Raw genomic sequence first — 26,027 nt, 5'->3', positions numbered from 1 at the left:
TTTCTTTTTTATTTTCCTTTTTTTTCCTTTTTTTCTCTCTCTTTTTATTTTTTTAATTTTATTTTTTTCTTAATTTTTCTTTTTTCTTTTCTTTTTATTATTATTATTATTACTATTATTATTACTATTATTGTTGTTATTATTATTATTATTATTATTATTATTTGCCCGCTACTGTCTGAGAGCTTTCCCTGTTCACCACCGCAAGCCCGCTCGTTTCCTCCTCGCCTGCCGCTCCTGGCCCCGCGGGAGGCGCAGCCTGGGGCCGAGCCGGCGGCGCGGCCCCGACGGGGGGAGCAGCCTTGCCCTGCGGAGAGCTGGCCTGCCCTCCCACCTGCCCCCGTACCTGCCCCGAAACGCCATCCCCAGCTCCCCCAAGGGAAGGCAGAGCTCCTTAAAGCCCTCCGACTCACGGCGGGGAGCTCGCAGCTCCCGGCTCCAGGCGCTCGGCAGCTCCCTCTGCCTTGCTGCGTGCCCGTTCTCGGCTCTTCGTGCAAGAAACCGATGGGAAAATATCAACAAATAGCCAAAATGACTGCGGTTTTCTTTCTCCCCGTTTTCTTTTATTGTTGTTGTTTTTTCTTTTTATTTTTTTTCTGTCAGCTGAGTTACTGATTCAGGTTTGAAATCGCTGTTCTGGCATGTTATACATGAGGAATGGATGGATGCACTTATCCACGTTTTTCGTATTCCGCAGCCTGCAGTTGTAGGAGAAAAAGAGAAGAAGAAAAAAAAGTGGGGAAATGCCTGTTCTTTCATATTTCTCAAGGTGTTTGAAAAGTCTGGTCTGTGCCACGTGAATTTTGGAAACGGCGGTTTTGAGTTGACGTCTTACTACTGGAGGCACAGGACTGTTTTGAAAAAGAAGTACAAAAGAAGTACGAATGAAAAGCAGCCCTCACCTCTTCGCAATGCACCGGGAAAGGACTTCATCCCGGGGCTCCTTTGCTTACTTCCTACAGTAGTCCCTCTCCTTTTTAGTCCAGTTTTTTTTTTTTTTTGGAGGGGGCGGAGAGGGGATACCGAGATATGCCAATAACTCCAGGCGCCCCTTGCCTCCTGGGATAAGATTTATTTCTGCGGGGAAAAGCCGTACATCACATGCTATCAGCAAAGACACCCTCTCACTGCGTTCTCCGCCAAACTGCCGCGGACCCCCCGATCCTCCGGGCGTGCAGAAGCTCCCCAGGCTCGAAGCCACCTCGGTTTTCAGCTCGCTCGTTTCCCACTGGCGCGCTCTCCCCGAGCATGGGGCAGCAGCGCCGCACACCCCGCCGAGCGGCGGGCAAATCACGGCCCCTTTCTCACGGGCCGTATCCGGACCGGGCCGGGGCCGCAGCGGCCGGAGCCCGCCGGGAATCGGGGGGGTCGGTCAGAGCTGCCAGCCCTGGGGGGGGTCTGGCCAAGGAACACTCTGTCTTATCACATCATAGCACATCACTTGTCCTATCCTGCCGTATTAAATACCGGAGTATTTCGATAAAATTTGTATGCGCGTCCATACATCCATGTTCATATGTGGTTATATGTACAGTATAATATCTTTTGTATATGTTTAATATGTAAAAGCAATCTCTAAACATTCCTCAGTTTTTATTTGTTGAGGATCTTGGAGCTCATGACGCGAATGAAGGGAAACTGCAGGACTAATTCCCTGTTATTTAATAAGGTAACTAAAATAATGCGATGTACATTCGATTGTATTAATTTAGCATATATTAATGGTACATGCATAGGTACTTATACACACACGTGCAGAGATGTATAGCCACTTATACACACGCACGCCCACGTGTTTCGCCGTGCACAGCCCGGGGCGCCTTTCGCCCCGCGCTGAGCCCACGCGGAGCCGCCGTGCACCCATGGAAAGACCTGAGGAGTGGAACAGATGTGCCGGGGGGGGGTCGCTCCCACTCTGCTGCTCTCGGACCCGTGGGGAGGGCGCGATTAGGTTTTAAGAAACAGCCCCTCCCCAGGCAGAGCCGCTGCCTGCGCAGGAAGACACGGACAAAGGAACAGAGCCGGCGCGGGAATGATAGATAGATGAAAGGATAAAATAAAAAGGAAAGAAATGAAAAGGAATGAAAAAATAAAAATGAAAAAATAAAAATGAAAAAATAAAAATAATAAAAAATAAAATAAAATAAAATAAAATAAAATAAAATAAAATAAAATAAAATAAATAAAATAATAAAATATAGAAATGCCTCAAAAACAACAACAACAAAGAACTGAAGAAAAAAAAATGACACCATCTTTGTGCACACCATGGTTTTGGTACTTTTCTCTCTCCGAGTGCTGCGGCGCTCCGCTGCAGGAGGAGCGGGGCGGTGGCGGCGGCGGGGGACGGGCAGGCGTGGAGAGGGGACCGGTGAAGGGGGAGGGCGGAGGGGAGCGGCTGCTGGGGGCAGCCGTCGGGGGGACCGGAGAAGGGTCACGCCAGCATCTGCAGCTCTCCGGTGCCGCCTGTTACCTGCCCGCGGCTGCCGGGGGTGACAGCAGGCGGTGACAGCTCTCCGCGGGTGACACCTTGTAATGAGGGCCGCCGTGGCCACCCAGCTGCCGGCCCCTCCAGCGCTCGTTTCGCATCCCAGTCCCCGCCCGGAGCAACCCTTCCCGAGGGTCCTCCCGGCTCTAGCCCCGAGGGTCTCTGTCCCGCGTGAATAACCGCCAGGAGGTCCAAATCCTCCCAGTGCCGGGCAGGACACGGCCGACACCCGGCCCCAGGTCACACCGAGCAGGGCGGGATCCTCCTGGTTCCTGTGCCGGCCCCGAAGCGGATTTAGGGCGCTGATGGGGCGCGGGCATCCTCCCTCCGCCAAGTGCACGGTGCTGACGGATTTACCTTCCCCGCCACAAGCTTTCGAGGGAAGCACAGGCGGAGCTGAGGGGTGCTGCTTCCAACCCCTTTAGCCCACCCCAAGGGAGAGCCCCATCCGCCAGGTGATGCTCCTTCGGCCCGACGTGGCCCCAAAGCCAGGTGAGGCAGAGCCGGCCCCCAAAATCGGCCGGTTTGGCTGAGGAGGCGGTTGGCAGGTTGGCAAAGAAGTGGCAAGAGACGTCCCCCAGAACTTCCCCATGGGCTTCAGTGGGAAAACGGGCAGAAAACGTGCCCGCCAGGCTCTGCCCTGCGACGTGGGTGCAGGTCGGGCACCGTCGCGGTGAGATGAGGGAAGGAGCGGTCCTCTCCCTGCCCTCGGCCTTGAGGAGAGAGAGGTCAGGCTGGGGGCACACCAAAGACGAGGTCTGGCTGAAAGGTGCCAGACGCCGAAAACTGCCCCCTCTCCCCCGGCTGGGCTCCCGAAAAAAATAAAATTAGATTAAAAAATCAATTAAAAAGAGAATTCGCTGACTGCGGGCAAGGTCTCACCTGCTTTCTATTCCCCCCTCCGCCCCCCGGGAGCTCTCCCCTCCGCCGGCTGCACGGAGGGCCTGGCTGCGGCCCCCGCAGCTGAGCCGTCGGGGGGCTGCCGTCTGCCATACCCCCAGGGAGCTCGGGCGGCTCCGGCAGCTTCCCCCGGCGCTTCCCGAAAAGGTATCCCGGGAATCCTTCCCCTAGAAAGGCAGCAGGCCGGAGGAGTTAGCCCAGGCTCGAAGCATCCGAGGAATTTCGAGCAGGGAAGCGAGCCCCGGCCCGCCGCTGCAGCCCCGCCGGCCCCCGGGGGGCGAGAGGCGCAGCCCCCGTCGGGGCGTACCTTCAGGCATGGAAGCGTTTAGCGGTTTCGGCGGCATTAACTCCTAACAGGGTGTGAAAAGTATTGGGGATTGAAAAAGCTGTGGGAAAGTGGAGGCTTTCCAAGTCAGCCAGACTGGAGCTTTCCTCCCCTCTGCAGGCGGACACCTTGCGCTGCTCCCGCCGCCGCGACCGTGCCCCGGCCCCCGAAAAAGAGCTGCCTCGTCCCGGGAGCCGTGGGTCGAGCAGCAAGGCAGATGCGGTGCCCCCCTGCCCCCTTGTAGCCAGAAAATCGGGAAATCGGGCATCCCCTGTGGCCACTAGCCCCGCCGCCCACAGCCGTCGAGGGGCGCCCGGCCAAAAGCCTGCGGTCTCTCCTCTGCTCCCAGCATCCTCCTGCTGCTTTTTTTCCTTTTTCTTTTTTTTTTTCTTTTGCCTTTTCTTTTTTTCTCTTTTATTTTTTTTCCTTTCTTTTCTTTTTATTTTTTTGTTAACCTAGCACAACGCTCTGCTTTTTTTTTTTTTTTCTTTTTTTTTTTCAGTGCGAACGGCCTGAAAAACAAAACCACGGGACGAACATTTCAGCTCCGATCCCATTTAATTAGCCGTTAACACTCGTTCCCGTTAAAGCGGAGATCCTCACCGCCCTTACAGCTGCCCCGGGTGAGCCTTACGGTCCGTACCCTGGGGCCGCATCCAGCCTCCCCCTTCTCCGGCGGGCAATCAACGAGGTCTGCAAAATCCTCGGCGGCGCAAATCTTAAATCCCGGTGCCAAAAAAAAAACAAAAGTTTGCTTTCTCCCTGCCGGACAAGACGGTGGATGGCGCAAGAGCTCACCCGTGTGTCAACCTGCGCTCCCCCCACCCCGAGCACCGCTGCTCCCTGCCCGCATCGGGGGGGCGAGATGCGGGGCGAGCAGCTGCAGAAGGGACCTTACATTGCTTTTCTTACCTGCCTTAGGCGAGAAGGGCAAAGGGACAGGCACCTGGCTGGGGCCAAACTGGGGGTGTCTTCCCCCTCAGTCACAGAGCCGCCGCGGGGGCTCCTCCGCTGCCCTCTGCGCTCACTTGGGCCGGGCCGGGAGGGAGCAGCCGGGGTTTTCGGCTTCCGAGGAACCCCGGGATAAAAAGAGAGGCTCCTCCTGCAAAGAAATCCATTGCTGGGCATCAGAGAGGGGTTTTAAAGATTAAAAAAAAAAAAAAAAAAAAAAAAGCCCCCCCTCCGACTCGTGATTGAGGGACAGTTAAAAATAATTGCCCGTGTCAAGAGGCAGAAGACCAGGTTACAGGGAAAACTACCTTCTTTCAAAGCCCGCTAATGGCCCTACGATTCATTAGGTTACTTAATCCTAATAGCCTCGCTAGCATCAGTCCCGGTGACCCAGCCCATTAAGCACCACCAGTGAAACCCTATAAAACGTGCAAGGGGAATGTCCAACATATGAGCACGTTTATTAGCGTTATGTTCCCGAGATAACGTGCCTCCGGCTCCTCTGCACACCGCTGCAGGCAGGTCGGGGCCAGAGGGAGCTCGCTTTTGGGAAGGGCTGAGAGCAGAAGAGGAGTTGAGGGAGAGGGGGAGCTGCTCCCACCGTCCCTGTCACCCCTGCCGGTAGCACTGCTCCCCCGTCCCCTCGGCACTCCTACTCTCCAGCCAAACAATAGCTACATTTGCGGCTAGCATTTTTTCCCTCTGATTAAACCCAGGCCAACCAATGGCAGCCAGAACGAACCAAAACGCACAGAGTAACATTTCGACCATAAACAGGAGTTAACAGCTTTAAAAGAAAAAAAAAAAAAGGGGGGGGGAGGAAGGGAAGACAAAAAAAAGCAGCCTTCCTTCCACCGAACCGTGTCAATGCGATCCACCCCCAAGCCCCTCCAAAATCCCAGATTTATTTTATTTATTTTTTCTGCCTCTCCATTTCGGGGGAAAAATCCGCCGGGGCTGCGGTTCAAGGTGCTGAGCCAGGTTAATGGGACAGCCCGGCCCCACCGGGGGGGACCAGGGGCAGCTCCCAGCTGGGTGGGATTGTGAAGCAGCCGGTCCTGCCGCCCTTCCTCCGCCTTTCCTCGCCGGTTTTAAGGCTGTCGGGGCATCATCTGGGAGCCTCCAAGAGAGCTGCGCCTTCCCAGCGCCGCCGGCTGCTCCGTGGAGGATTTGCCGGTGCTAAACGCTGCGGACTGATCCCGCAGCCCCGCGGATCTGGGAGCGGCGCCCGGCCGCCCGGCCCCTGCCGTGCCCCGGGGCACCGCGACGGGACGGCCCCGACCGCCGGGGGCCGGGGGCTGGGGCGGAGGAGGGCCGGCGGCGGCAGCGCCTGCCCGGGGCCGGGGCTCCACACCTCCGCAACTGACAGCGCTTCTGTTATTAAACCCCCCCCTTTTTTTTTCTTTTTTTTCCCGTTTCCTCAAGGGCGCTTTTTTTTTTTTTTTCCTTAACTTGTAAAATGTTGCTCTGGCTTGGAACTTGTCATAACAGGAGCCTGCTTTATTTATTGGGTTATTTATTTCTTTTACGCATAACAACAATATCCCGAACACGGTCAGTTTGCAAGGAGATTCCAAACAGAAGAAAGACAGAGAAAAGCAAGAGAGCAAGAGAGCAAGAGAGCAAGGAAGGAAAGAAGGAAGGAAGGAAAAGCGAGAGAGAAAGAGAGAGAAAGAGAGAAAGAGAGAAAGAGAGAGAGAAAGAAAGAAAGAGAAAGAAAGAAAGAAAGAAAGAAAGAAAGAAAGAAAGAAAGAAAGAAAAAGAAAGAAAGAAAGAAAGAAAGAAAGAAAGAAAGAAAGAAAGAAAGAAAGGAAGAAAGAAAGAAAGAAAGGGAAAGAAAAAACACATGCCAGCCCTTCAAAATTAAAACAAGAAGCCCCGAAGTATTCTTTTGGTATTAATATTATTTAACATTTAAAAATCCAGGAACTTCAAACAACCTTTTTTTGGGGAAAAGAAAGAGAAAAGAAGTATTCTCTGGAAACCATTTGTTCACAACTCGAACTGTGCCATTTTGGCTTCGAAACAAAACTCGAGACGCCCAACCCTGTCCCCCCTCCCCCCGGCGTATATCTTTTCAGCACACATTTTAAAATAAATATTCTTACGAGTCTTTCCAGAATGCCTCCCTGTTATGAATTGATAGGATACAACATACCCCAGCTGCGCCTGGAAGTTGGGATTTAGTCCTTTAAACACTAGGACAACATCTGCAGGGAAAACAATTAGGGCGGCCGCGGCCCCCTCCGCCGTGCTGCCTCGCTAATGGCCCAGGCGGGCCGGCCCGGCCCCGGCCCCGCACCCTGCTCAGGGGTGCCCGGGGGGAATTCACTGCTGCCGCCAGGGCAGCCCTGCTGGGATGCAGAGAGCCCCGGCTTCTCGGGGCAGAAGCCCCCAGCCTGTCTTCGCTCCGGCAAAATGGAGATTTTTTTATTTATTTTTTTCTCCTGGCCATCCTTGCAAGCCCTTTTCACTTGACCGCCTTTTCCCGGTCTTTCCCTGCCGCTACTCAGCTAGTGAAAATAAACCCCAGCAAATTCAGCAAACTGCTCCCTCCAGAATTTAAGAAAATAATGAAGGCATTTCCAGCGGTCTGTGCGGATGTGTCCGACTGGGGAAACGCAGGGCGAATCCAACACGTTTTTCGTCCCGACCGAAGCTTAATTCAACCTCAAGTATATTTTCGTAGCGTATTTACTTAGCAAAGCTTTCCTGTAGCTATTCTGCCTGAGAACGGTGTTTACCATTTAAAGAATGCGGAAAGCATTTGCTCTGTGATCTCCTGTTTCGGAGCTTATAACAGGTGTCGGAGCTTTCTTTGGGGGGAATTATATATGGATGTCTATATATACGCCCAATTAAATAAAACGACTGCTTTGTCTATTTTAAACCATATGTTTGCGAAAAAATAACAGAGAAATGTTCAAGTTTTAAACACCTTCTGTGCTTATACGGCTTAGGCTCAATCCGAATATATTATATGACCTTATCATGTTTCAGCCTGTTTTCTTGTTGCTTTTAATGAGATGCTGCAGTGGGAACGGTCGTGTCCCGGCTTCCATAGGCTATGCTCTTTTCCATCCTAGGTGGGTGCGTGTCTTCTCAGGGCTGGCCAGCTCCGAAATACCTTTGTTCTCGAAAAGGAGTAAGACGCGCCAGTAAAGTCATCGCAAATGGGGTGAAAAATACAACAGCACTGAAGTCCATGACCACGACCGGCCACCAAAAATGCGAAGTATGACTAAGCACATCGCTGAGGTGCTTTACCTCTGTAGGAAAATGAGCTAGAGCCCATGTGCCTCCTCTCCTCGCCTCTCTGCGCCCAGCGTGGTTTTCCTTTCCCGTTGCCAAAAGAAAAATAAAAATGCAACTCCCAGCTCGTTTTACGGAAGGGAGCGAGGCACTTCTTACAGATGTTTTACGGTGTGGGAGCCAGCGCCCTAAAGAAGCCGGGGACTGAGTCCTATGCCACAAGCCCCCCTCTTCCTCACGCCCCCACCTGTCCCTAGTGTCCCCCAGCTAAAGCAGCGGCTCGGGGCGGGGTTAGCGCCTAAAACCTGCACAGGTCGCGGCTGCTGGTGGTGCGGAGAAGCTTCAGAAAGTTAAAATCCCGGCACGGACTGGCCTCCAGGAGCATCCCACCCCATCCTGGCAGGCGGCGGCTGGGCAGAGCGAAGGGGCCGCGGGGCGGGCGCCCCCGAGCCCTGCGCATCCCATTGCGACCGCAGGGCACGGAGCGATGCGCGGCTGCGGGAAGGATGCCAAGGCAGCCCCGGCGGGGGGAAAAGGGAGATTTAAGGGCAGCGAGCAGTGAAATACTGAAAATATTCGCAGCTTGCAGCGCTCAGCGGTGCCCACAGCCACGAAGGGTCCGGTCGGGACAAGGGGTCCCAGCCCAGAGCGATGCCCACGGGGTGATGCCCCACGGCCCCACAGCACCGGCCCCGCTCCCCACAACTCCTTTTTTAATTTTTAATTTTTATTTTTTCCCGAAAAGCGCCGATTTCACACGCAGAAAACGGCGAGAAGGGGAAGGAGATGTGCCCCTGCCTCCCTCCCGGTGCTGCCGAAGGATGGATGTGCCTCATCCCCCCACCGCGCACGGAAACCCGGGCCATCCTGCGAACGACACGCTGCCTAAATAAAGATAAAACGTGCCATACATCACAGGCTTCCCCGCTTGTTCTCAATGACTTGTAGATTCCTGCCCTCCCACCCCCCCCCCCCACCGGCACACGTGCGGTGATAGAAAACGGTTTTAAATGCCGAGGGGTCACGCAGAGCCATCCTGCTCGTTTAGCAAGAATAACAGAGCTATTACAGAGCGCAGGGAAGGAGCCGGCCAGTCCCCCCGCACACGTTTCAATAGCGTGCCTGGCCCGCACGCAGCCCCGAGCGCCCAGACCGTGCGGGCACCCGGCTCGCCCCCGTGCCCCTGCTTCAGGCCGCGGGGGCGCGCACGGGCGGCGGGGCGCGCCCCCGTGCGCGGGCTGGGGGGCGCGGAGGGGCCGCGTTGGTCTTCGAGACGGAAAAGCACGGAAAGACTTTTAGGAGAGCCGGGAGACAGCATTTGCTCGCTCACCCACACTTCTTATTTTGATTTTTTTTTTTTATCTCTGTGGCCGAAAACTGGAAATAATTAAATTCTTTAAAGGTTTACTTTTGAAACCGTGGCTGGAGTAAACTACGATTCAGGTGTAAATAATTACCAAAGTCATGAAAGCGGCAACTGCTCCATGTGGTCTATTCATTGCCCCCTTTTTTTTTTTAATCGTTTGATCATTTTAATCCTTAACTGTTTGCCAAATTCGCATATTTGTAATTTACTAAACTTTATCGTCTCTCCCAGGACAGGGATGGTGTCCATTAGTTTCCAGACCCGTCCTGCCCCGCCGCAGGAGTCCTCCCTGGTGGAGGAGCGTGGCTGGAACAAACTGGATGTTCTTGGAGAAGGGGTAACCCTATTACCCCAGTATTTGGAAAAGCTGGCTATATCAGATTAGGGAAATTAGAACTGAATAAAAGATGCTTCCCTTTCATAAACGCTAACAGACCTACTCGGTTTAAGACTCCGGAGAAGAAATGAGTTATTGAATAAAAGAAATTGTTTAAACACAATAGATCCATGACCGAATGAAAGCATCCCCCGGGGCAAGACAAGCAGGATTTGGCCCGAAAGCACGAAAATAGAAGCATGCATTAAGCGAAAGCCTTGCAGAAATAGGAGAAATGTGGACATATAATATACACCATATAAACAAAAGCAGGGGATTGATTTCATCCACGTTTGCTTCAGCCCTTGTCTACTTTTTACTTTTTTTTTTTTTTTTGCCTACGTTGCAATTTCAACTCATTTGCCTCTTCAGAAAGCCACGGTGGAAAAAAAAAGACAGAGAAAATAACATTTTCTTATGTGTGTCGTCTTTTAAAACCTTTCTGCACACTGAGACACTACTCGAACATGCTCTGGCGTTGTAAAAGTGTTTTTATCACGCTGTAAATTACTGCCACTCCGACAGGGGAGCCGGAAATGTAAATCACACCGTAGAGCTGAAGTTATGAAAAAGTTTGTTACATTTTCTTGCCTCTTAGGAAGATCACGGCGCTGCTGGCTTGGGAAGGGAGGAGGAAGGCTTGTTTACTATTTTCCTGCTCCACCAAACTGTTGGCTCCACGGTGCCTGGGACTTTGATGAGAAAGAATGGACAATGTGCAGAGTCCCTTCCTATGACACCCAGGCCACCGCCACTTGGGAGGTCCTTCGGCCTAATGCAACCACAGCTAACTGCTCCCAACAGGAGGCTCTGTGGATCAGGCAGGGTCACAATTATACTTCTGCTAAAGGCAAGAGCTTTAAAAAAAAAAAAGAGAGAGAGAGAGAGAGAAAGAGAGAGAGGGGAGGGGGCTGGGCGAGCGGCTGAATTAAAGCCTTTCACTTCAGATGGGGAAGGAAGGACCGAGAGCGAGGGTGGCAGGAATCGTTTACAGGAGGCATGTGCATGCGTGAAACCAGGTCGTCTCCATCCCGGCGCTGCTCGGAGGCCGAGGCCCGAGGCTCGGCTCACGGAGGCCCCCCCGGCCGGAGGCAGCGGGTCTCTGCCCGCCCGGTGCGGAGGCTTTCGGGGCTGATCCGCGGGCGTGGGACCCGCCCGGTGCCAGACAGCTTAGAGCCCTTAAGCGCCAAATACTCGCTGGAGGGGGGAGAAAGGCTGCAGGAGGAAAGAGCCCAGCCTCGGCCTCCGATTTCGGCACTCGGCGGGGGGGCGAATACTTGCCGGGGGTGCGGGCAGGAGGGGCAGGAGGCCCGGGGCACGCGTGGAAGAGCGGGATGAGATTCCCGGGAGCCGCAGCCCCTGCAGAGCTGCTAAAGCCGGCTCGCTGCCGCTTCCTCGCAGCGGCGAGGAAAAGCGGGGGGGTACGAGGTTGGGGGGCCGCGGGGGGGTCCCAACCTCCGACTGTTTCCCGTGCCAGTGCCAGGAGCGGCGCCCCCCCGGCCAGCCCGTCCCGTCCCGTCCCGCCCGCGCCCTCTAGCCGCGCCCCCTCGTCCCTTTTCCGTGCTTACAGCCCCCCCGGGAGCCCAAGCCCGGGGGGTCCCTCCCGGGAGGCAGGCGAGAGTCCCCCAGCCCGCTTCGGCCCAGCGTCGTGCTTTCGCTGCCAGGAGGCTGCGGCACCGGCAGAGCCGAACCGATCCGGGCTGGGGAGGGTCCCGTTTCGTCCCGAAGTCCCCCCCATCCCCGGCCCTGCCTGGGGCAGTGGGATCCCCTCGCCGTCCGGCTCCCCCGGCTCGCCCCGTCCAGGCAGCGAGACCCGGCCGAGGGAGGGGGCCGGGCTCGGGGCCCCCCCGGCCGCAGGCTCCTGCCCCGTCCCCGTCCCCGCCGCCCCCCGCTTACCTGGACGAGGCTTCCCGTGGTCGGCGGCGGGCTCGCAGCGGGCCGGGGGCGAGGGGGGGGCAGAGGGCACCCCGGGAGGGGAGGGGAGCAGGCATGGCCCCCCCGCACCCCGGAGAGCTCAGGCTCGGGGAAGAGAGAGGGTGGGGTGGAGGGAAAGCCTTTTTTCCCCCTTTCTCTCCCCGTTTGAGCCGAAGTGACCCGCAGTATCTGGAGAAGGTTTTTGAAGACGTTTGGGAGGGAGGGAGAGAGTTTTCTGCTGAGAAACTCAATCTGCCATACAGTAGCGGCTGCATCTGGGATCTGTCACTGCTGACAGCACCACAGGGCACAGACATGATCTTCCGCACAACACTGCAACTCCCCAAAATACCCTCCTCGCTCCCAGGGTGTCTGCCGGGTTGCATCGCGCTCCTTCGCCAAAAGGGGGAAAGCAACCTGAATCCCGAGCAAACAAACCCACCGAGGGAGAGGGAGCAGTACCCCCCTTCCCCTCCTCGATTTTAAACACGCCGCCGCCGAGGAAACGGGGCGAAAAGGCAGTGTCATACTCTGATGGTGCAAAGGCCGTAAATGTAAGCGCCAGCGCCGCGAGATTCCTGAGAATGACTTTAATGAATAATTTCGGAGACAGTTATGGCTTTAGGTAATTACCGCGCGGCTCTATGAAAACCAGATTGGGGAGAGAGGCAGTCAAGGCCGGGCCGTGCGCCTCGGCTCGCCCTGCGCGGCCCCGCGGGCGCGCACCCCGGCCCGGCACAGCACGGCCCGGCACGGCACAGCCCCACAGCCCTGCCGGACCCCCCGCCCGGCTGCCGGGGTCTTCCTCCGGGCAGGGCTCCCAGCAAAGTCTTGAGGCTTGGGCTGGGCTGGGTGGGGGTGGGGGGTGGGGGAGGGGGCTGATATTATTATTATTAGTTTTAATCTCTTCCGCCTCCTGTATTTTCTGGCAGAACATTTCATTGTCTTTCAGGCCGGTTTTAGAAACTTCCATGGGTCTGCATACGCATTTAGCTTTTTAAAAATTCATTATGCGCAGCTGTTTTAGCCTATAGCCACATATGGCATGCAAATAGAGACCCCTATAGGAGAATCGTCCTCTCTATTATCCCCACATGTTTGTTCAATAGACGTGGCCGGGAAAACGACTCTACTGCTCTACATTAAAATATAATGTCACATTTTTTCTCCTGAAAAAGTTGGGCAACACAGGGGCTTTCTCCCTCCAACAGCATTCGCGCTTAGATAAAAGGCTCCCGGAGGCGGACGCACCGATCCCCATTGTGCCTCCGGTACATCACCGCTGCTCCCCAAACCCTGCTCCCGCCTGTCCCAGGGCACAGCCCCGAAACCAACCCGCTCCCCGCCGCCTTCCCCGGCCGGCAGGATCCAGCCCCACCGCTCCCTGCCCTCTGCTGAGGGCAGCCCCGGCCCTACAGCCCCCGGCCGGGGCAACAGCTCCCTCCGGCCGTGCAGGGCAGCGACCCCTAAGCTCTGCGATGGGATTTATTGGGAGTTTTCCCATTGCGTTCGTGTCCGTGGGGTTGTTTTGTTCTTTGCTTTCACTTGCCAGTTTTCTTCGCTTTTCCCCAACCCCTGCCCCAGCCCTTGGGCTGGGGGATGCGGTGCGAAGCCGAGCGCACAGCGCACTGTTTGCACTGGTTTAGGAAGGAAATGTTCCTTTTCCTTTCGAGATTACACATAGACACAGCGGAGCGTTGCGGTATCTTAGGGGGTTTATTTTATACGATTTTATTTCATTTCATTTTATTTTGCTGGAACAAAGAAATGGAAACACTTTTTTTTTTTTTCCCTTTAGGGTTACACAGGGCTTTTTACTCCTGGCAGGAGTGCTTTACCCAGAGAATTTAATCCTTCAGACAAATAATCTAACATTATCTCTTTTCTCTGGAGACGAGATCAACTGCTTTCTCATCCCCACCCCTCCGCCCCCCCCTTCCTGGTAGCAGCACCGAGTGCAACGTACAGCTGGACAAGTGTCGGCCGTCCAAGACTTCGCGAGCAGGCAGCGGAGGCTCAAGTTGTATTTATCGACTTATTATTTTTATCTCTTTGGACGGAGGAGGGGGGAGAGAAATGTACAAAACAATAAAGTAAAGAGTTTGTAAAACAGAGTCTGACAAAGATGATCTCGGGTCCCGCCGAGGTGCTCGGCGCGACATTGAGGCAGCCCCAGCTCTCAATTAGCGTTAGGACTTAATAGCAGGTGCAAAGCCATCTCCCTGCCGGCAGCACGCCCGTTCACTTCGGGATTGCTCCGGATTTAGGGCGGCCTCCAGCTCGCTGGAAACCCGACCGCCGCTTCGGACAGCGGGCTGCGGGGGTGCGGGGAAGGCAGCCCGCGGTGCCCGCACGTAAGCGCTGCACTTTGCTTCGCTCATTTCTTCCTGCCAAGACACAAGGTGGAGATCTGCCTGGCCTGCTGTTTGGTTTGGAAGGCAGTGCTCCGGGCGAGCGCGCCGGGAGAAATGTAAGATAAAGCCAGCGCCGGCCGGGAAGGAGCAGGGCGAGCACCCCCGCGGGAAGCAAAGCTTCTTCTTTTCAACCCACCGCCCGAGCAGCCCCGGCGGCGGGCTCCAGAAACGCCGGAGCCTCCGGGGGCTGAAAATCCAGCTTCGCCGCGAAGCCCCGGCCAGCGCCGTCCCGCTGCACCCGCATTCCAGCTGGCGGCCGCGGCCGGGCTGGAGCTTGGAAAGCGCTGCTGTGATTACACCCAAGTCGAGAGCAGGATGGCTCCTAGCCGTCTGATCTGACGTCAACATGTCTATAGCTCCTCGCTGCGAGATAGAGGGAGCAGAGCCGGGGGAGGGACGGCTCTAATCATTCCCAGATGTCCCTAATAGCAGATATAAAGACTTATATAGTGTCTGAGAATAAATTTGTAATCAATGCTCTACAATCGGATCATCAAAGCAGCGACATTTCGAGAGGAAAATGGGGGTGGGGGGAGCTGGGGAAGAGGGAGACACACCACGCTGGCGTGGAAGGGGGAGAGAGGGCCACAGGGATTCCCAGCGAGGCGCTGGCCCCACGAATCGGCCGGCTTTGCTAGAATTTATGTGAATGTATAATTCAGATAACAACTCGGCTTTAATCTCCATTGTGCGGGACGACCTGGAACAGCTGATCAGTAATTGGCCAATTAGAAGTAGAAAAGATTAGCGTTCGTTTGCGAAGGCCCATATTTCACGGCCCGCAAAATAATAATAAAACAAAAGGCTCCGAATTAAAAATATATAAAGCATTGATAAGCCCCTCGTTACACCAGAAGGGATTATGTCTGCAGGAGCGCGGGACGCGTTTCCTTCCCTCCGCTACTTGGAGCTTTCTTCTGGGTGCCTTTGCGAGCCGCTGGGCGAGTACGTGTGAAAAAGGAGGATTAAGGTTAGGTTTCCCAGCGCAGGAGGAGGATATTTTGCTTAGAGGTTTTATTATTAACCGTCTTCCCCCCCTCCTCCCCGCCCACCTTTCAAGATCACGTTGTCTCAATGGCATCCCCCGGCCGTGTTTATGTCCTTACAGTTGCCCGCGGATGTCTCAGCGCTTGTTCCAGGGGTGTCTGCGGCTGGCCCAGAAAGGCCCCGTTGCCCCGCTTTGACAACGACTGCAAATCAGCGCTAATTATTGCAATCAGCTCTTGGCGCTCCCGGGAACGAGCGGGCGAATAAATAAATAAATAAACCAACAAAATAAAATAACATTAAGAAATCCGTTATGGAGCTGCAGGGGTGCCCTGCACTCCCGATGGCGCAGAGGGCAAGCCGAGCAGCCAAAACCGCACTGTTTTCCTCCTAAACCAGAGCCGGGCCGTGCCGGGCCGTGCCCCCGAGGGGTGGGTGCCCCCACTTTCTCCCGTGGGTGCCGACCCCCGCCTGTGTTTCGGGCCCGGGGAGCCGAGGGGAGGCCTCCTGGGAGGGCAGGGCAGGCGGCACGCCAGCCGGGGTAGTTGTGCTGCTGTTTCTTTTCAAATGAAAAAAAAAAAAAAAAGTTATTTTCTCTGGAGGCACAGCAGAGGCTCCCCCAGCGACGAAAAGAAGCGGCGAGTACACACGGGCCGTGCGCCTGCAGGGACACGGCTGGAGCGACCCGGCTGCAGCGCACCGACCCCCTGCGTCTCCCTCTCATCCCTACCCACCCGCACAGTGCAGGGAAACGCTGCGGAGGGGACAGACCGCCGCTCCCCGGTCCCATGGACTGCTACGTGCTTGTCACCGCCGAAAAAAGCCCCCCCAGAGCCGCCGGCCCCGGCCGCAGGGTGCGGGCTGGCTGCGGGCACAGCGCTCCGCTCTTATCAGCCCCCGGCTCCGCTCGCCGGGAGCTGGGGCCAGGGCACTGACATCCCCGTCTACCATCAATTTACCTTCTACCGCCCTGCTTCCCCATTTAGCTTTTAACGTCAAAACCTACATTTTTGTCGGCTCCGGCCTGTCTAGGGCTCTTGTGATTTAGCTCCGGGAATGACTGCTCCTGAGAAAATGGCAACATTCTCATTACCGAGCAATTAAAAGAAATCCTTCTCAGCGGGTCCGGGGGGGAGGAGGGGGGATATCCCTGAGAAATTCAGGGGAGGAAAGGGGAGAGGTACCGATCGGAAAGCCCCGCGGGGCGGCGGCGAATTACCCCAGCGGCGCGGCCACCGCCTCCGCACCCCGCGCCCGGCTGTGCAGCCCGGGGGGGACAGCGGGTGGGCGGTTTTCCTCTGCCCCCCGAGGTCCGGGGAGCAGCAGCTCGGCTGCTGGGGCAGGGAAGGCTAGGCTGGCCCTGCCGCCCTACACCCCTCGCCCCCCTGGAGCCATCCTCCTTCGCCGTTTGCGTGCAAAAAAGAGATTTGGGCGGAGGTGGAGCGGGGGGCTGCGAGGTCCTCTGGTTTATCAGCTGGGCAACAAAAGCAAACAAGGGGAGATTCTTCTCTGCGAGTGTTATAAACAAAGGCAAGTGTCGGTAAACACGGACCCACGGCGGAGCGCAGAGCCGGGCTGCCTGACCCGCCGGGAGAGAGGGCACATCACTTTTGTCTGGTTGTTGTAACCCCGCAACCTCCCCATTGTCAGCGGGGGCGGCGAAGCGGCGCGGGGACTCCCTTATCTTTTTATGGGCAATTGCACATCTACCTACGCTTATTGTCGGGTCGCGTCGGGAGCCACTTCCTTAGGCGCGGCGGCAGGGGAAGGCAGGCAGGTAGGCAGCCCTGGACCTGGGGAGAGAGCCAGCTGGGTTTAGGTTGAGCTGAGTTAAGCAAGGGTTTCAACGGCGCAGAAACACGAACCCGAATTCTATTATGGGAAAAGTGTAAAAACCTCGCGTCTAACCGGGGATTGACCGAGCGTACCTAGAACAAGATTATTTCGCAAAAGGTTTAACTTTCTGCTTCGCCTGCCTACCACACGGGGGGAAGCCAGGCGATTCCCAGCACCGAGCGTCCAGGTGGACCGCTGCAGCTCACCCCGACGCCGGGGAGCAGAAAACCCAGTGGCCTGGCACCAGGAGCCTTGCAAAGGAGCCTGCAGACAGGTAGCTACACAAACATAGGGGAAGAGCGGTCACACTGGGGAAGCAGATAGATAAACGCACAGCAGAACCGTAGCACGGCTTGCGGCAGTTTGCAACCAGAAAAAGGTAAAAAAAAAAAAAAGTAAAAAAAAAATCGGCTCGCTGTTGCGGACTGGAAACGTGCAACCCAGGAGAGTTTTGGGAACCACAAAGTTAATATTAAGTTCACCGTCGCTCATTGTAAATCTTCCGTCCTCCCCCCACCCCCGCGCAAATCCCTCGCCTTGTTCTCTCTTTCGTGCTTGACGTAGAATTACCTGTTACATAATCGCTCCGAGCAAAGCCCTAAAAGCCTCCCGCGCCTGCCCCCGGAGCCTCAGCCTCAGCCTCCGCCGCAGCCTCTGCCTGGCACCGCCGCCGGGAGCAGCCCGCACGGGCGCGGCTGGCGCTCCCGGGCCCGTTTGCAGCCTTGTCCGCTTCCCGTTAGCAGTAGGTCTCCTGCCTGGAGAACACCACCGCAAGGCATTTCTCCTCTGCTGAACTGCCGTTTGCATGTTCGACACTCACAGGGCTGGCGAGATCCCTCCCTCTACCCCTCCTTTCCCTCAGTCACTTGTTTAAAAATAAACTTCGGAGCCATCTTTATAATTTAGTTTACTTCCGAATATTTTAAATATTATGAAAAAAAGCCATAAACAACGCTGTTATTCAAAACATTTTGAGGTATAAAACATAAAAAGATTTGGGTTTTCTTTTTTTCCTTTTTTTCCTTTTTTTTTTTTTTTGTAAAAAACACACACAGTGGTTTATTGAGTACTTACAACGTTTACACCTTCAATATTAATTAGATTCCACTTTTTCCCTTACGGACGGAAGTGCACATAACCAATAACTGCTGAAAACATCTTCAAATACTGAACGACCACAACAAAATTACAACACTAAATACCGAGTCAACCGAAACATTGGTGCAACTGCTTCTGTTGAAATATAACTTTATAATCCCATGAATATTTATATCCAAAAGGCCAAGTATTAAAGATACACTTCACATACACACTAATGCCAGGGAGGGACTTTTTTTTTCTTTTCTTTTCTACGGTTCTGTTTTCCCCGTGTGTTTTATACAGAGCAAATAACATTCACGAAACTATTAGAGACGTTACCCCTTACCAAGCTGGAGTTTCCTCTTCATATTCATATATGGAATGCTTTTTCCCTCTCCTTCAAATATCCACATTTTGGGGGGGGTGGGGGGAGAAATTGCACATAAATAAACTGGATGATTCCAAATACAAAGAGTCCTCAGAGGAGAGCTCGCTACCGAGACTGAGAGGACGGCTCCTCCAGTCCTGCCGTGCTTACTGCTTGAGCTCCAAAGCCCAGACATGCTGCGGCCAGCCAGTCCTCCCTTTGGTTTTCTTATCGTTGCTGCTAACTGTGCTTTTCAAGATTTCGTTCTGGGGAGACAGGATGCGAAGGGAGAGAGAGAGGGAGGGAGGGGAGAGAAACAAAGCGGGGAGAGGAGAGAAAAAAAAGATTAGAGAGCTTCCTCCGCTTCCTACTGCGCCCGAGCGAGAGAGCTGCGAGGAGGAGCCGCGGGCTCCGGCGGAGGCCTGCGGGGCATTTTCGGGGCGGCCTCCGCGGGGCCTCGCCGCGCTCTCTCGCCCCGCTCCGCGCCTCCGCCGCCCGTGTGCGGGCCCGCGGCGGGGACCTCGGGGCTCGCCGAATCGCGGCGAGGCCGCGCCGAGCCTCCCCCTGCGGGCCCGCGGGGAGGCGGGCACCGGCACGCCGGGCAAAACGCGGCCCCGCGGCGGAGGAGCCGCCGCCGAAAGCCGGGGGAGGGCGGCCCCAGGGTGCCGCCGGGCCGGGCTGGAAGCGGGCCGCGGCACCCCGCCGCCTCTCACCGCCTCTCGCCCCGCAGCAGCGCGCTCAAGCCGCAGAGCCCCGCGCCCCCCAGCCGCGCGTTTGGGGCCGCGGGGCCGCCCCCGATGCACCGAGCTCGGCTGCGCCGTCGGGGCCCGGCCCGGGACGGGATGGGACGGGACCCCCGCCCCGCCGCCCCGCAGCTGGGACCCCCCCGCGGCCGGCGCCGAGCCGCCTCGCCCCCCCGCCCCGTCGCGGCCCGTGGCGGAGCACTGACCAGCTCTTTCTTCCTCTTCTCCTCCTTCACGTCTGTCTTCTTGATCTCTGCCTTGAAGGCCTCCGCCTCCCCGTTCTGGTCGTCCTTCGCGAGCAGGTCCATGAGGTAGGCGATGTAGCTGGTGGCCAGGCGGAGGGTTTTGATCTTGGAGAGCTTGGTGTCGGCGGGCACGTTGGGGATGCACTCCCGCAGCTCCGCGAAGGCGCTGTTGATGCTCTGAGTCCTGCGCCGCTCCTTGCGGTTCGCCGTGCCCCTGCGCTTCACCGGCCGGGGCCCCCCGAGCCCGGGCGGGCCGCTCCCGGGCGGCACCCCCCCGTAATGGGAGTGGTCCATGCCCGGCGCCCCGTTGGCGTACTCGGGGCTGTAGGACAGAGCCATGCTGTAGTCGGGGGGGGACATCTCCGGGTGGCTGCTGATGAGCCAGCCGTGGAAGTAGGGGTTCTCCTCGTGGCCGCAGCGGGTGGCGGCGGCGGCGGCGGCGGCAGCGGCGGCGGCGAAGGGGTAGCCCTCATGGTGCACCACCGGGTGGTGGGGGAAGCCGCCCACTAGACTCATCCCCGCACCCTAGCGCGCCCCACCCCGCCCCCCGGGGCCCCAAAACAAAGCTTTCCCCTCCCCGCCCGCCCCCACCCCCCGCCGCTCCGGCGGGAGATGCTGCCCGCCGCTCACCCCTCAGCACAGCCCCGCTGCCCGCCGCCTCTCCATAGGGCGCTGCTGCAGAGTCCCCGCGGGTGCCCGAGCGATCCCCCCTCCCCAGGCGCCGCCGCCGCCGCTCATGCGTTGTGCCTCCACCTCCTCCTCCTCCTCGCCCGGGGCTGGGTCTTCGAGGAAGCGCGCACACACACACCACCAAAAAAAAAAAAAAAAAAAAAAAAAAAAGGCTATGGAGAGAAGTCGACCAAACAAAACGGCTTTGGCTTCCCAGCCCGGGATATCTTCCTCGCCTCTTGCTTCCCTCCGCTCTCGCCAAGTCCGCGGCGGCCCGGCCGGGTGGTACTTACACGCGGCCCCCCTCCATGCGCCCCCGGGCTCGGGGCGCTCGGGGCGGGCAGGGCAGGGCGGGCAGGGCGCTCCCCGCTGCCCTGCGCGGCGGCGGGGGCCGTCAGTGCCGGGCGGGAGCGAGCATCCCTGCGCGCCGCGCCGCGGGGCTCAGCGCCCCCCGCTCCTCCGGGGCATCCGCGGCGCTCGGCCGGGCGCGGAGGCGAAGGCGGGCGGGCGGGCGGCGGGGCTCGGCGCGGCGCGGGGCACTGGCAGGGCTCCCCGGCCCGATCTCCATGTACAGCTACATGTTTAGGGCCGCTCGGGTTAATATATGTCGTCAGAGGCGGCGGCCGCCAATGGCTGGCGGCTGGGGCGGGGCCCGCGGGCCTCCGCAATAAAACTTTTTGATGTTCGCCCTGCTAATTGCCGAGCTCCTCTTTTAGGATTGGCTGCCCCTCCGCATCCATAATGTAATTAAAACAAGGGGGGAAAAATTATCATGGAGGCAGAGGTTAATGCAAGTGTTTAGCAGATGCCTTACTGTAAAATCTTCGTTATAAAAAAAAAAAAAAAGCAACAAACTCATTAAAACTTAAATATCGGATAATCTCAACCCAGGTACAGTATGGATGCGAGGATTTTTCTTGGCAAAAATCTGTGTGAGAGCTTGGTAAGCTCCGTCGTTGCTTTTACAAAGCGCTTTGTGCCGGTCCGGTAGAGGAACACATAAAAACCGCTTCAGAGGGCACTTTATCGATTGCCTGGTTGTGCTAGGCATGCCTCATGTAACACTCGGGCTTATACTTTTATTGCCGGTTAATATACACAAAGAGATCACTAGTAACGAGGTTCCGAGAGGAGGGAGACGAAGTCGCTCTGCGTTGTCACCGAGTTTGCCTTTCACGTTAGCGAGGACTGGCTCCGGCTCCGCGGCTGCTGGCGCCCCGACTGAGCAGAGGGCTCGGGGTTTGGCCAGGGACGCTGTTTTCTTCCAGAAAGAATTGCTTTGAGATAATAGCAATAAAACCGACTGTAAACGATTCTCTTCCAGCTTGCCGGCTGCGCGCACGTACCTCGACCAGTGTTCACCCGGTTCAGTTATGCTTCTGAAATCAGTTTCATGCTTGTTTAACTAGGCTGATTGGTAAGTAACCGAATATTTTTTACAGCATGTTCAGAGCTTATTTTCTAGCTTTTACTAACAAATATATAAAAATTTCTCCGCGCTCCTGCTTCTGCAATAAAAAAAGACCAGCATCTGTGGAAAGCAGATTTAGCTATCGAAAGGGAATAGTTAAACGCCGGGTTAACAGGCGGGCCAGGAGGAGAGCAGCCGTGGCTCTTTAGGTGTTTTTCTTTGCTAATCTCGAAGACGTTATGAAATGAAAACGGATATCGAGCTGTAATTCACGGATAACTTGGAGGCGAGGCGAATTGCTGTCATCCTCAGACGGAGCCGAGCGTTCCTAAATAGCTGTGAAATATCAAATACCCACCCTTCCGTGTGCTGGCTGACGGCTGAGCTGATTCGGCGTATATTACAATGCGATCCTACAATATAGGCAGTGTGGAAAACTGTGTCAACAGGAGTTGAGAGGTCATAAATTAAAGAAAGAGAAAGATAGAGATGGAGCAGGCTGCAAAGGAGGCAGCGGGAACCGCAAGCCCCGCTCCCGCAGGAGCTCCGTGCGCTCTCCGCATCCACAGCACGGGCTGCGGGGACGCCTCTGGCGGGGGGGCCGGGGGAAAGGACGGCCAAAACGCTGCTCGGGGGGCAGCAGCTCCGCGGCGGCGGCAAGCACACGGGCTGCCCCCGAGGGCCCGGGGAAGGGCTGCCGCCCTCGGCCGAGAGGGCCCGGGGGCTCTCGGGGTGGCTGGGGTCTTTGCGGGGGAGAAGGAGCGGCGGGGAGGCTGCGGGCTCCGCGGCCGAGGCCGGCGGAGGAGGAGCGGCCTCGGTGCGCTGCGCGGGGCCGCGGCGCTGGGGGAACCCCCGGGGCGAAGCTCGAGGGGAGAGCGGGGCTGGGGCCGGCCCCGGGACGTGCCCAGGGGACAGGAGCGCAGGCATACGGGCATCTAAACGTGCGCCCGTGTGCGTCTGCGGCCGGGTGTAAACGGAGGATGAAAGTGAAAAGCTAGTCCAGATGTAGGACGTATGTAAATACGCGGACATCCGTACGTACGCACACATGCTGGCACTTAAAACGACCGATAAATATCTCTGTGTCGATCTGCGCGCACACATGTTGTATCACCCCGAGGAAATAACGAACCGCCGGCGCAGATTTTGAAATTGCAGAGAGGCCGTGGGCACGCCGTGCCGCAGAGCCCTGTGTCCCAGCCTCTCGGGGTACCAGGTCTGCAGTGAGCAGCCTGGAAACCCACCGAGTCTCTGCAGCGGTTCTCCGGCTTTGTTTTACCGCTGTGTTTTCCCTCATGTGGAGAAGAAGCGGGCATTGTCAAGGCCGGAAAGGTATATTGGCTTGCAAATAGGGTCGTGTTTCTTTGCACTCCTTATTTGTGTAGGAGCTTTCCAAAATACTGCGGGCTGGATTGTAACTGTGACAGTCTCCGTGGCAAGCCACTACGGTGACTTCGATAACATCTCCTGTGATGAAGGAAACGGAAAACATGAGGCAGAGAAAAAGTAATAAAAGATACAGGAGATATCGATCGGAACACCAGTCTCCAAAGCTAGCGTCGTTATTGCTTAATTGGCTTTGGAGAAAGAGGGTCTCTAGATAAAGCACCCAGCAGGATCTTACATATAATTTTCCCTCCTATCCCCCAGCGGTTGTTTATGCATTTTATAAAGTGAGTTTTAGAGCAAATGCAGCTCTTGTGTACTCCCTCAGCTTTTAACTACCCAGGTTGCCCGATCAGGGGTAATAGCCTCGTCTGTTTGATCAACGCGTTTGAAACCGCTGCAGCCCGAAGTAACTTTCCCAAGACAAGGCTTAGAAGAGTCCGCTAAAAAGCCCGAGCGTTTTGCCCATCTCCCGTTTATTGATTTGATTAGATTTATTTTTTTCGCTCACAAATCATTCGCTTAGAAAAGGGGAGAAAAAAAAAAGAAAAAAAAAAAAAAGAAGCTCTCGCCTTATGTCACTTATTGCCCTGCCAAAATGGTTGCACGTTAGGCGGGGATTTATCTGGGCTATGCTGCCAGACTGGACTCTCCTAGCCCGCCGTAATTAAGAAATTTTGGTGGCGACTGTGCCGAGGCTGGTCCCCCCCCCCCCCTTCCTCCACCATACCCCCCCGGCTCTTTATTTATTTATTTATTTATTTATATATTTATTTATGTACTTCTTGCAGGGGGGTGCCTCACGCTGCTGCCCCGCGGCTGTCACCTCCCCAGCCCGGCAGTCGCGGCGGCGCGGAGCCGGTGCTGCCCCCGGTCGCTACGGTCCCGGCAGCGGGGAGCCCCCGGGGCCCGGGGGCCGAGGAGAGCGGGGCCAAAGCGGACAGGGAGCCGGGGCCGCTTATCGTCAGGTCGCTTCGCTCCTCCCGGCCAAGCGTACGTAGGGAGGAATTTGGGGATAAGAAAACAATAGAGCCCTGCTCCCACACCCGCCCCGTCCCAGCCCGGTCTTGCGTGAATTAAGCTAAATTGCGAATTAAGCTAATTTCTCACAGTCGGACGAAACCTTATGGAAACGGGGAAGAGGTGCCGGAGCTGGGTGGTCGGAAGCGCACATCTGCTCGGGGCTTTCGGGCGGGAGAGTCGCAGGCACGCCGGGCCGGGTGCTTTCATCAACAGCCCAGGGGCGTAAAAGCGCCTGGCGGGGGCGGCGAGCGCCTTGGCTCGCTCCCCTTCTGCCCCTTCTTCCCCAGGGGTGCCCGACACCGACGGGGCGATTTGGGGGGCACGATGCTGGCCGGGGCAAGGCCGCCCGGGGAGCCCCGGGGCCCGTCCCCTCTTGTCCCCGCTCCGGGCGGCAGCGCCCGGCTCCTCCCTTCTCCTCGGCGGTACCTTTCAGCCCGGCAGCATCTCCCCCCCGGCACCCCAAGGGCACCCCCAGGCCCTGCTCTCCTGCCCTCTCCTGTGTTTCTGCCTACCACATCGCTCAGCCTCCCAGCGCAGGGCTTGAAATAGCGTTTGAATTTATAGAGTGCATGATGTCATTGACCTGCGAGCCAATGTGCGGGAGAGGGGGATGCTTCTCGGATGAATTTGGGGACGCCGAGGTACCCCCTGGCCCAGGGATGCGGCACTTCCTTTCCCCGGGCCACCGCTTAGGAGTTCGCAGAAGAGTGCAAACCCGCTAGAAAGGGTATTTTTTTTTTTTTTTAAAGAGGCACCGGAGAAATATCATTTGAAGGTCAACCTGTCAGCGTGGGTTAATGAAAAGGACTTGTGCCTAATGGGCCTACTTATACTCTCAGTTACACTCACGCAACCTTGATTCCAACGTCTAGGGCAGAGGGCAGAATTGGGCCCACCAGGCCCGAATTAATTGCTGCCATTGGAGGTGGAGGAACCCTGGTTTACGTTACTATTATCGGGAATGAACGCCCACATATTTCAGGCATGATAATCTCACAGCCGTTGTGTATACAAAAAAAAAAAAAAAAAAAAAGATAAAAAAAGAGCAAGCACGAGAAAAACCCAAGACACTGACCATTTTGTGAGTCGCAGTGATTGGCGGTAGGCGCGGGACCGTACGCGTTTTACCCCTGCATGTGTAAGCAATTATTCGAGGATTGCTTATATTTGTGACCGAGGATCCAGAGTTGCATTTCGACCGCGGAAAGGAATCGCAGAAAGAAAAGAAAAACACAACGAACTCAACCCGAGACCCCTTCTTCTTCGGAAGAACAATAAAGACCTGCTCAGATCCCGCAGTGAATGCGCGGTGTCTGCATTTGGTGGGTTGGCCATCTCCTCAATCCACGCATGTATAACCACACACACGTGTGTCTGAGGACACGCACATATTTTTTCCGTGTCATGCTCTTTGCATTCCTGGGAAAGAGCATCTCGAAGCTGCTCTTGAGCTCGGCGCTGGTGAACTAGCTCGCGAGTGTCATTGCTTTTATTAATGAATATTTTTCCTCCAGCATCTATAATTCTCGCTTTGGAGGAAGCGTTGGAGGTTAGGCTGGCATCGTTTGGGGTTTAGGCTGACAAAACTCAACACTCCTGTTGTCGTTATTCATGGAAAGAGCCCATTTAACAAGGCTGGGCTTTAAGCGGTGTTCACAGATCAAAAGCAACCTAGCCTGGCTTAAAAAGATCCCTCCGGAGCGCGGACAATTAGGGGTAATTTCGCCCCAAAATGTCGGTGTCGTCCTCCCGGTGCCCCCGCGCCGTGTACCTGCTGCAGCACCCCTTGTCCGGCCCGCCCGGCCGGGCTGGCCTTTAAAAACTAAGCAGCTGACCGCTGCAAAAGTCGGCTGCACACTTGTTGGAGGCATCAGCCTGTGTAGCTGCCTGAACCGCAATTCCTCTACGAGTATCTCGGTGTAATTGATCTGGCTGAGTGAGGTCTTTTTTGGTAATTTGGATACACCAAGTCTCCAGTTAATGACATATAATCAGCCTTTAGGTCACTTGGTCATTCTCTTATTACAAACCCCTCCTGCTCTCTCTGATCTCCTTTCAAACTAAATTTCACACAAACAAATAAAGTAAGACAGGGACAAGTCCTTAAAATACAAGAGAGAAATATTGGAGAATTGCTCGTGGGGAACTATAAACATTTTAAAAAGAAAAACCGAAAAGATAGGAAAGAACATCTTATCGAGAAGAGAGCATTGTGTACAAAACACGGAGGGAAAAACGGTCTGGCTTCTGTTAAAAATGACATAAAATTAAAATAAAAATAATTACAAACAGAA

The 26,027-nt window shown here is 55.9% G+C and overlaps 1 protein-coding gene across 2 annotated transcripts; it reads right to left on the bottom strand.

The window, feature by feature from the left end:
- Positions 1 to 653: 653 nt before the first annotated feature.
- HAND2 (heart and neural crest derivatives expressed 2) lies at positions 654 to 19,774 on the bottom strand. Of its 2 annotated transcripts, none has more exons than XM_050710381.1 (2): positions 19,206 to 19,774; positions 654 to 698 (listed from the first exon to the last, which is right to left on the bottom strand). In XM_050710381.1, the coding sequence occupies exons 1-2, from the start codon at positions 19,758 to 19,760 to the stop codon at positions 672 to 674; spliced, it is 582 nt and encodes a 193-aa protein (XP_050566338.1). In that variant the 5' UTR covers positions 19,761 to 19,774; the 3' UTR covers positions 654 to 671. The 2 variants fall into 2 exon arrangements, with proteins under 2 accessions (XP_050566338.1, XP_035413792.1); XM_035557899.2 differs by lacking the exon at positions 654 to 698 and adding an exon at positions 17,751 to 18,522.
- Positions 19,775 to 26,027: the final 6,253 nt, after the last annotated feature.

The sequence above is a fragment of the Cygnus atratus genome, chromosome 4 (assembly GCF_013377495.2).
Source record: "Cygnus atratus isolate AKBS03 ecotype Queensland, Australia chromosome 4, CAtr_DNAZoo_HiC_assembly, whole genome shotgun sequence".
NCBI lineage: Eukaryota > Metazoa > Chordata > Aves > Anseriformes > Anatidae > Cygnus > Cygnus atratus.
Note: the sequence above shows the minus strand (reverse complement) of the source record. Positions and strands in the feature narration are given on the sequence as shown.

Coding starts and splice junctions, on each gene's coding strand:
- HAND2 (XM_035557899.2), bottom strand. CDS start 19,760: ATGAGTCTAGTGGGCGGCTTCCCCCACCACCCGGTGGTGCACCATGAG. Junction 18,523..19,205: donor AGAAGAGGAAGAAAGAGCTG/GTCAGTGCTCCG, acceptor CTGTCTCCCCAG/AACGAAATCTTGAAAAGCAC.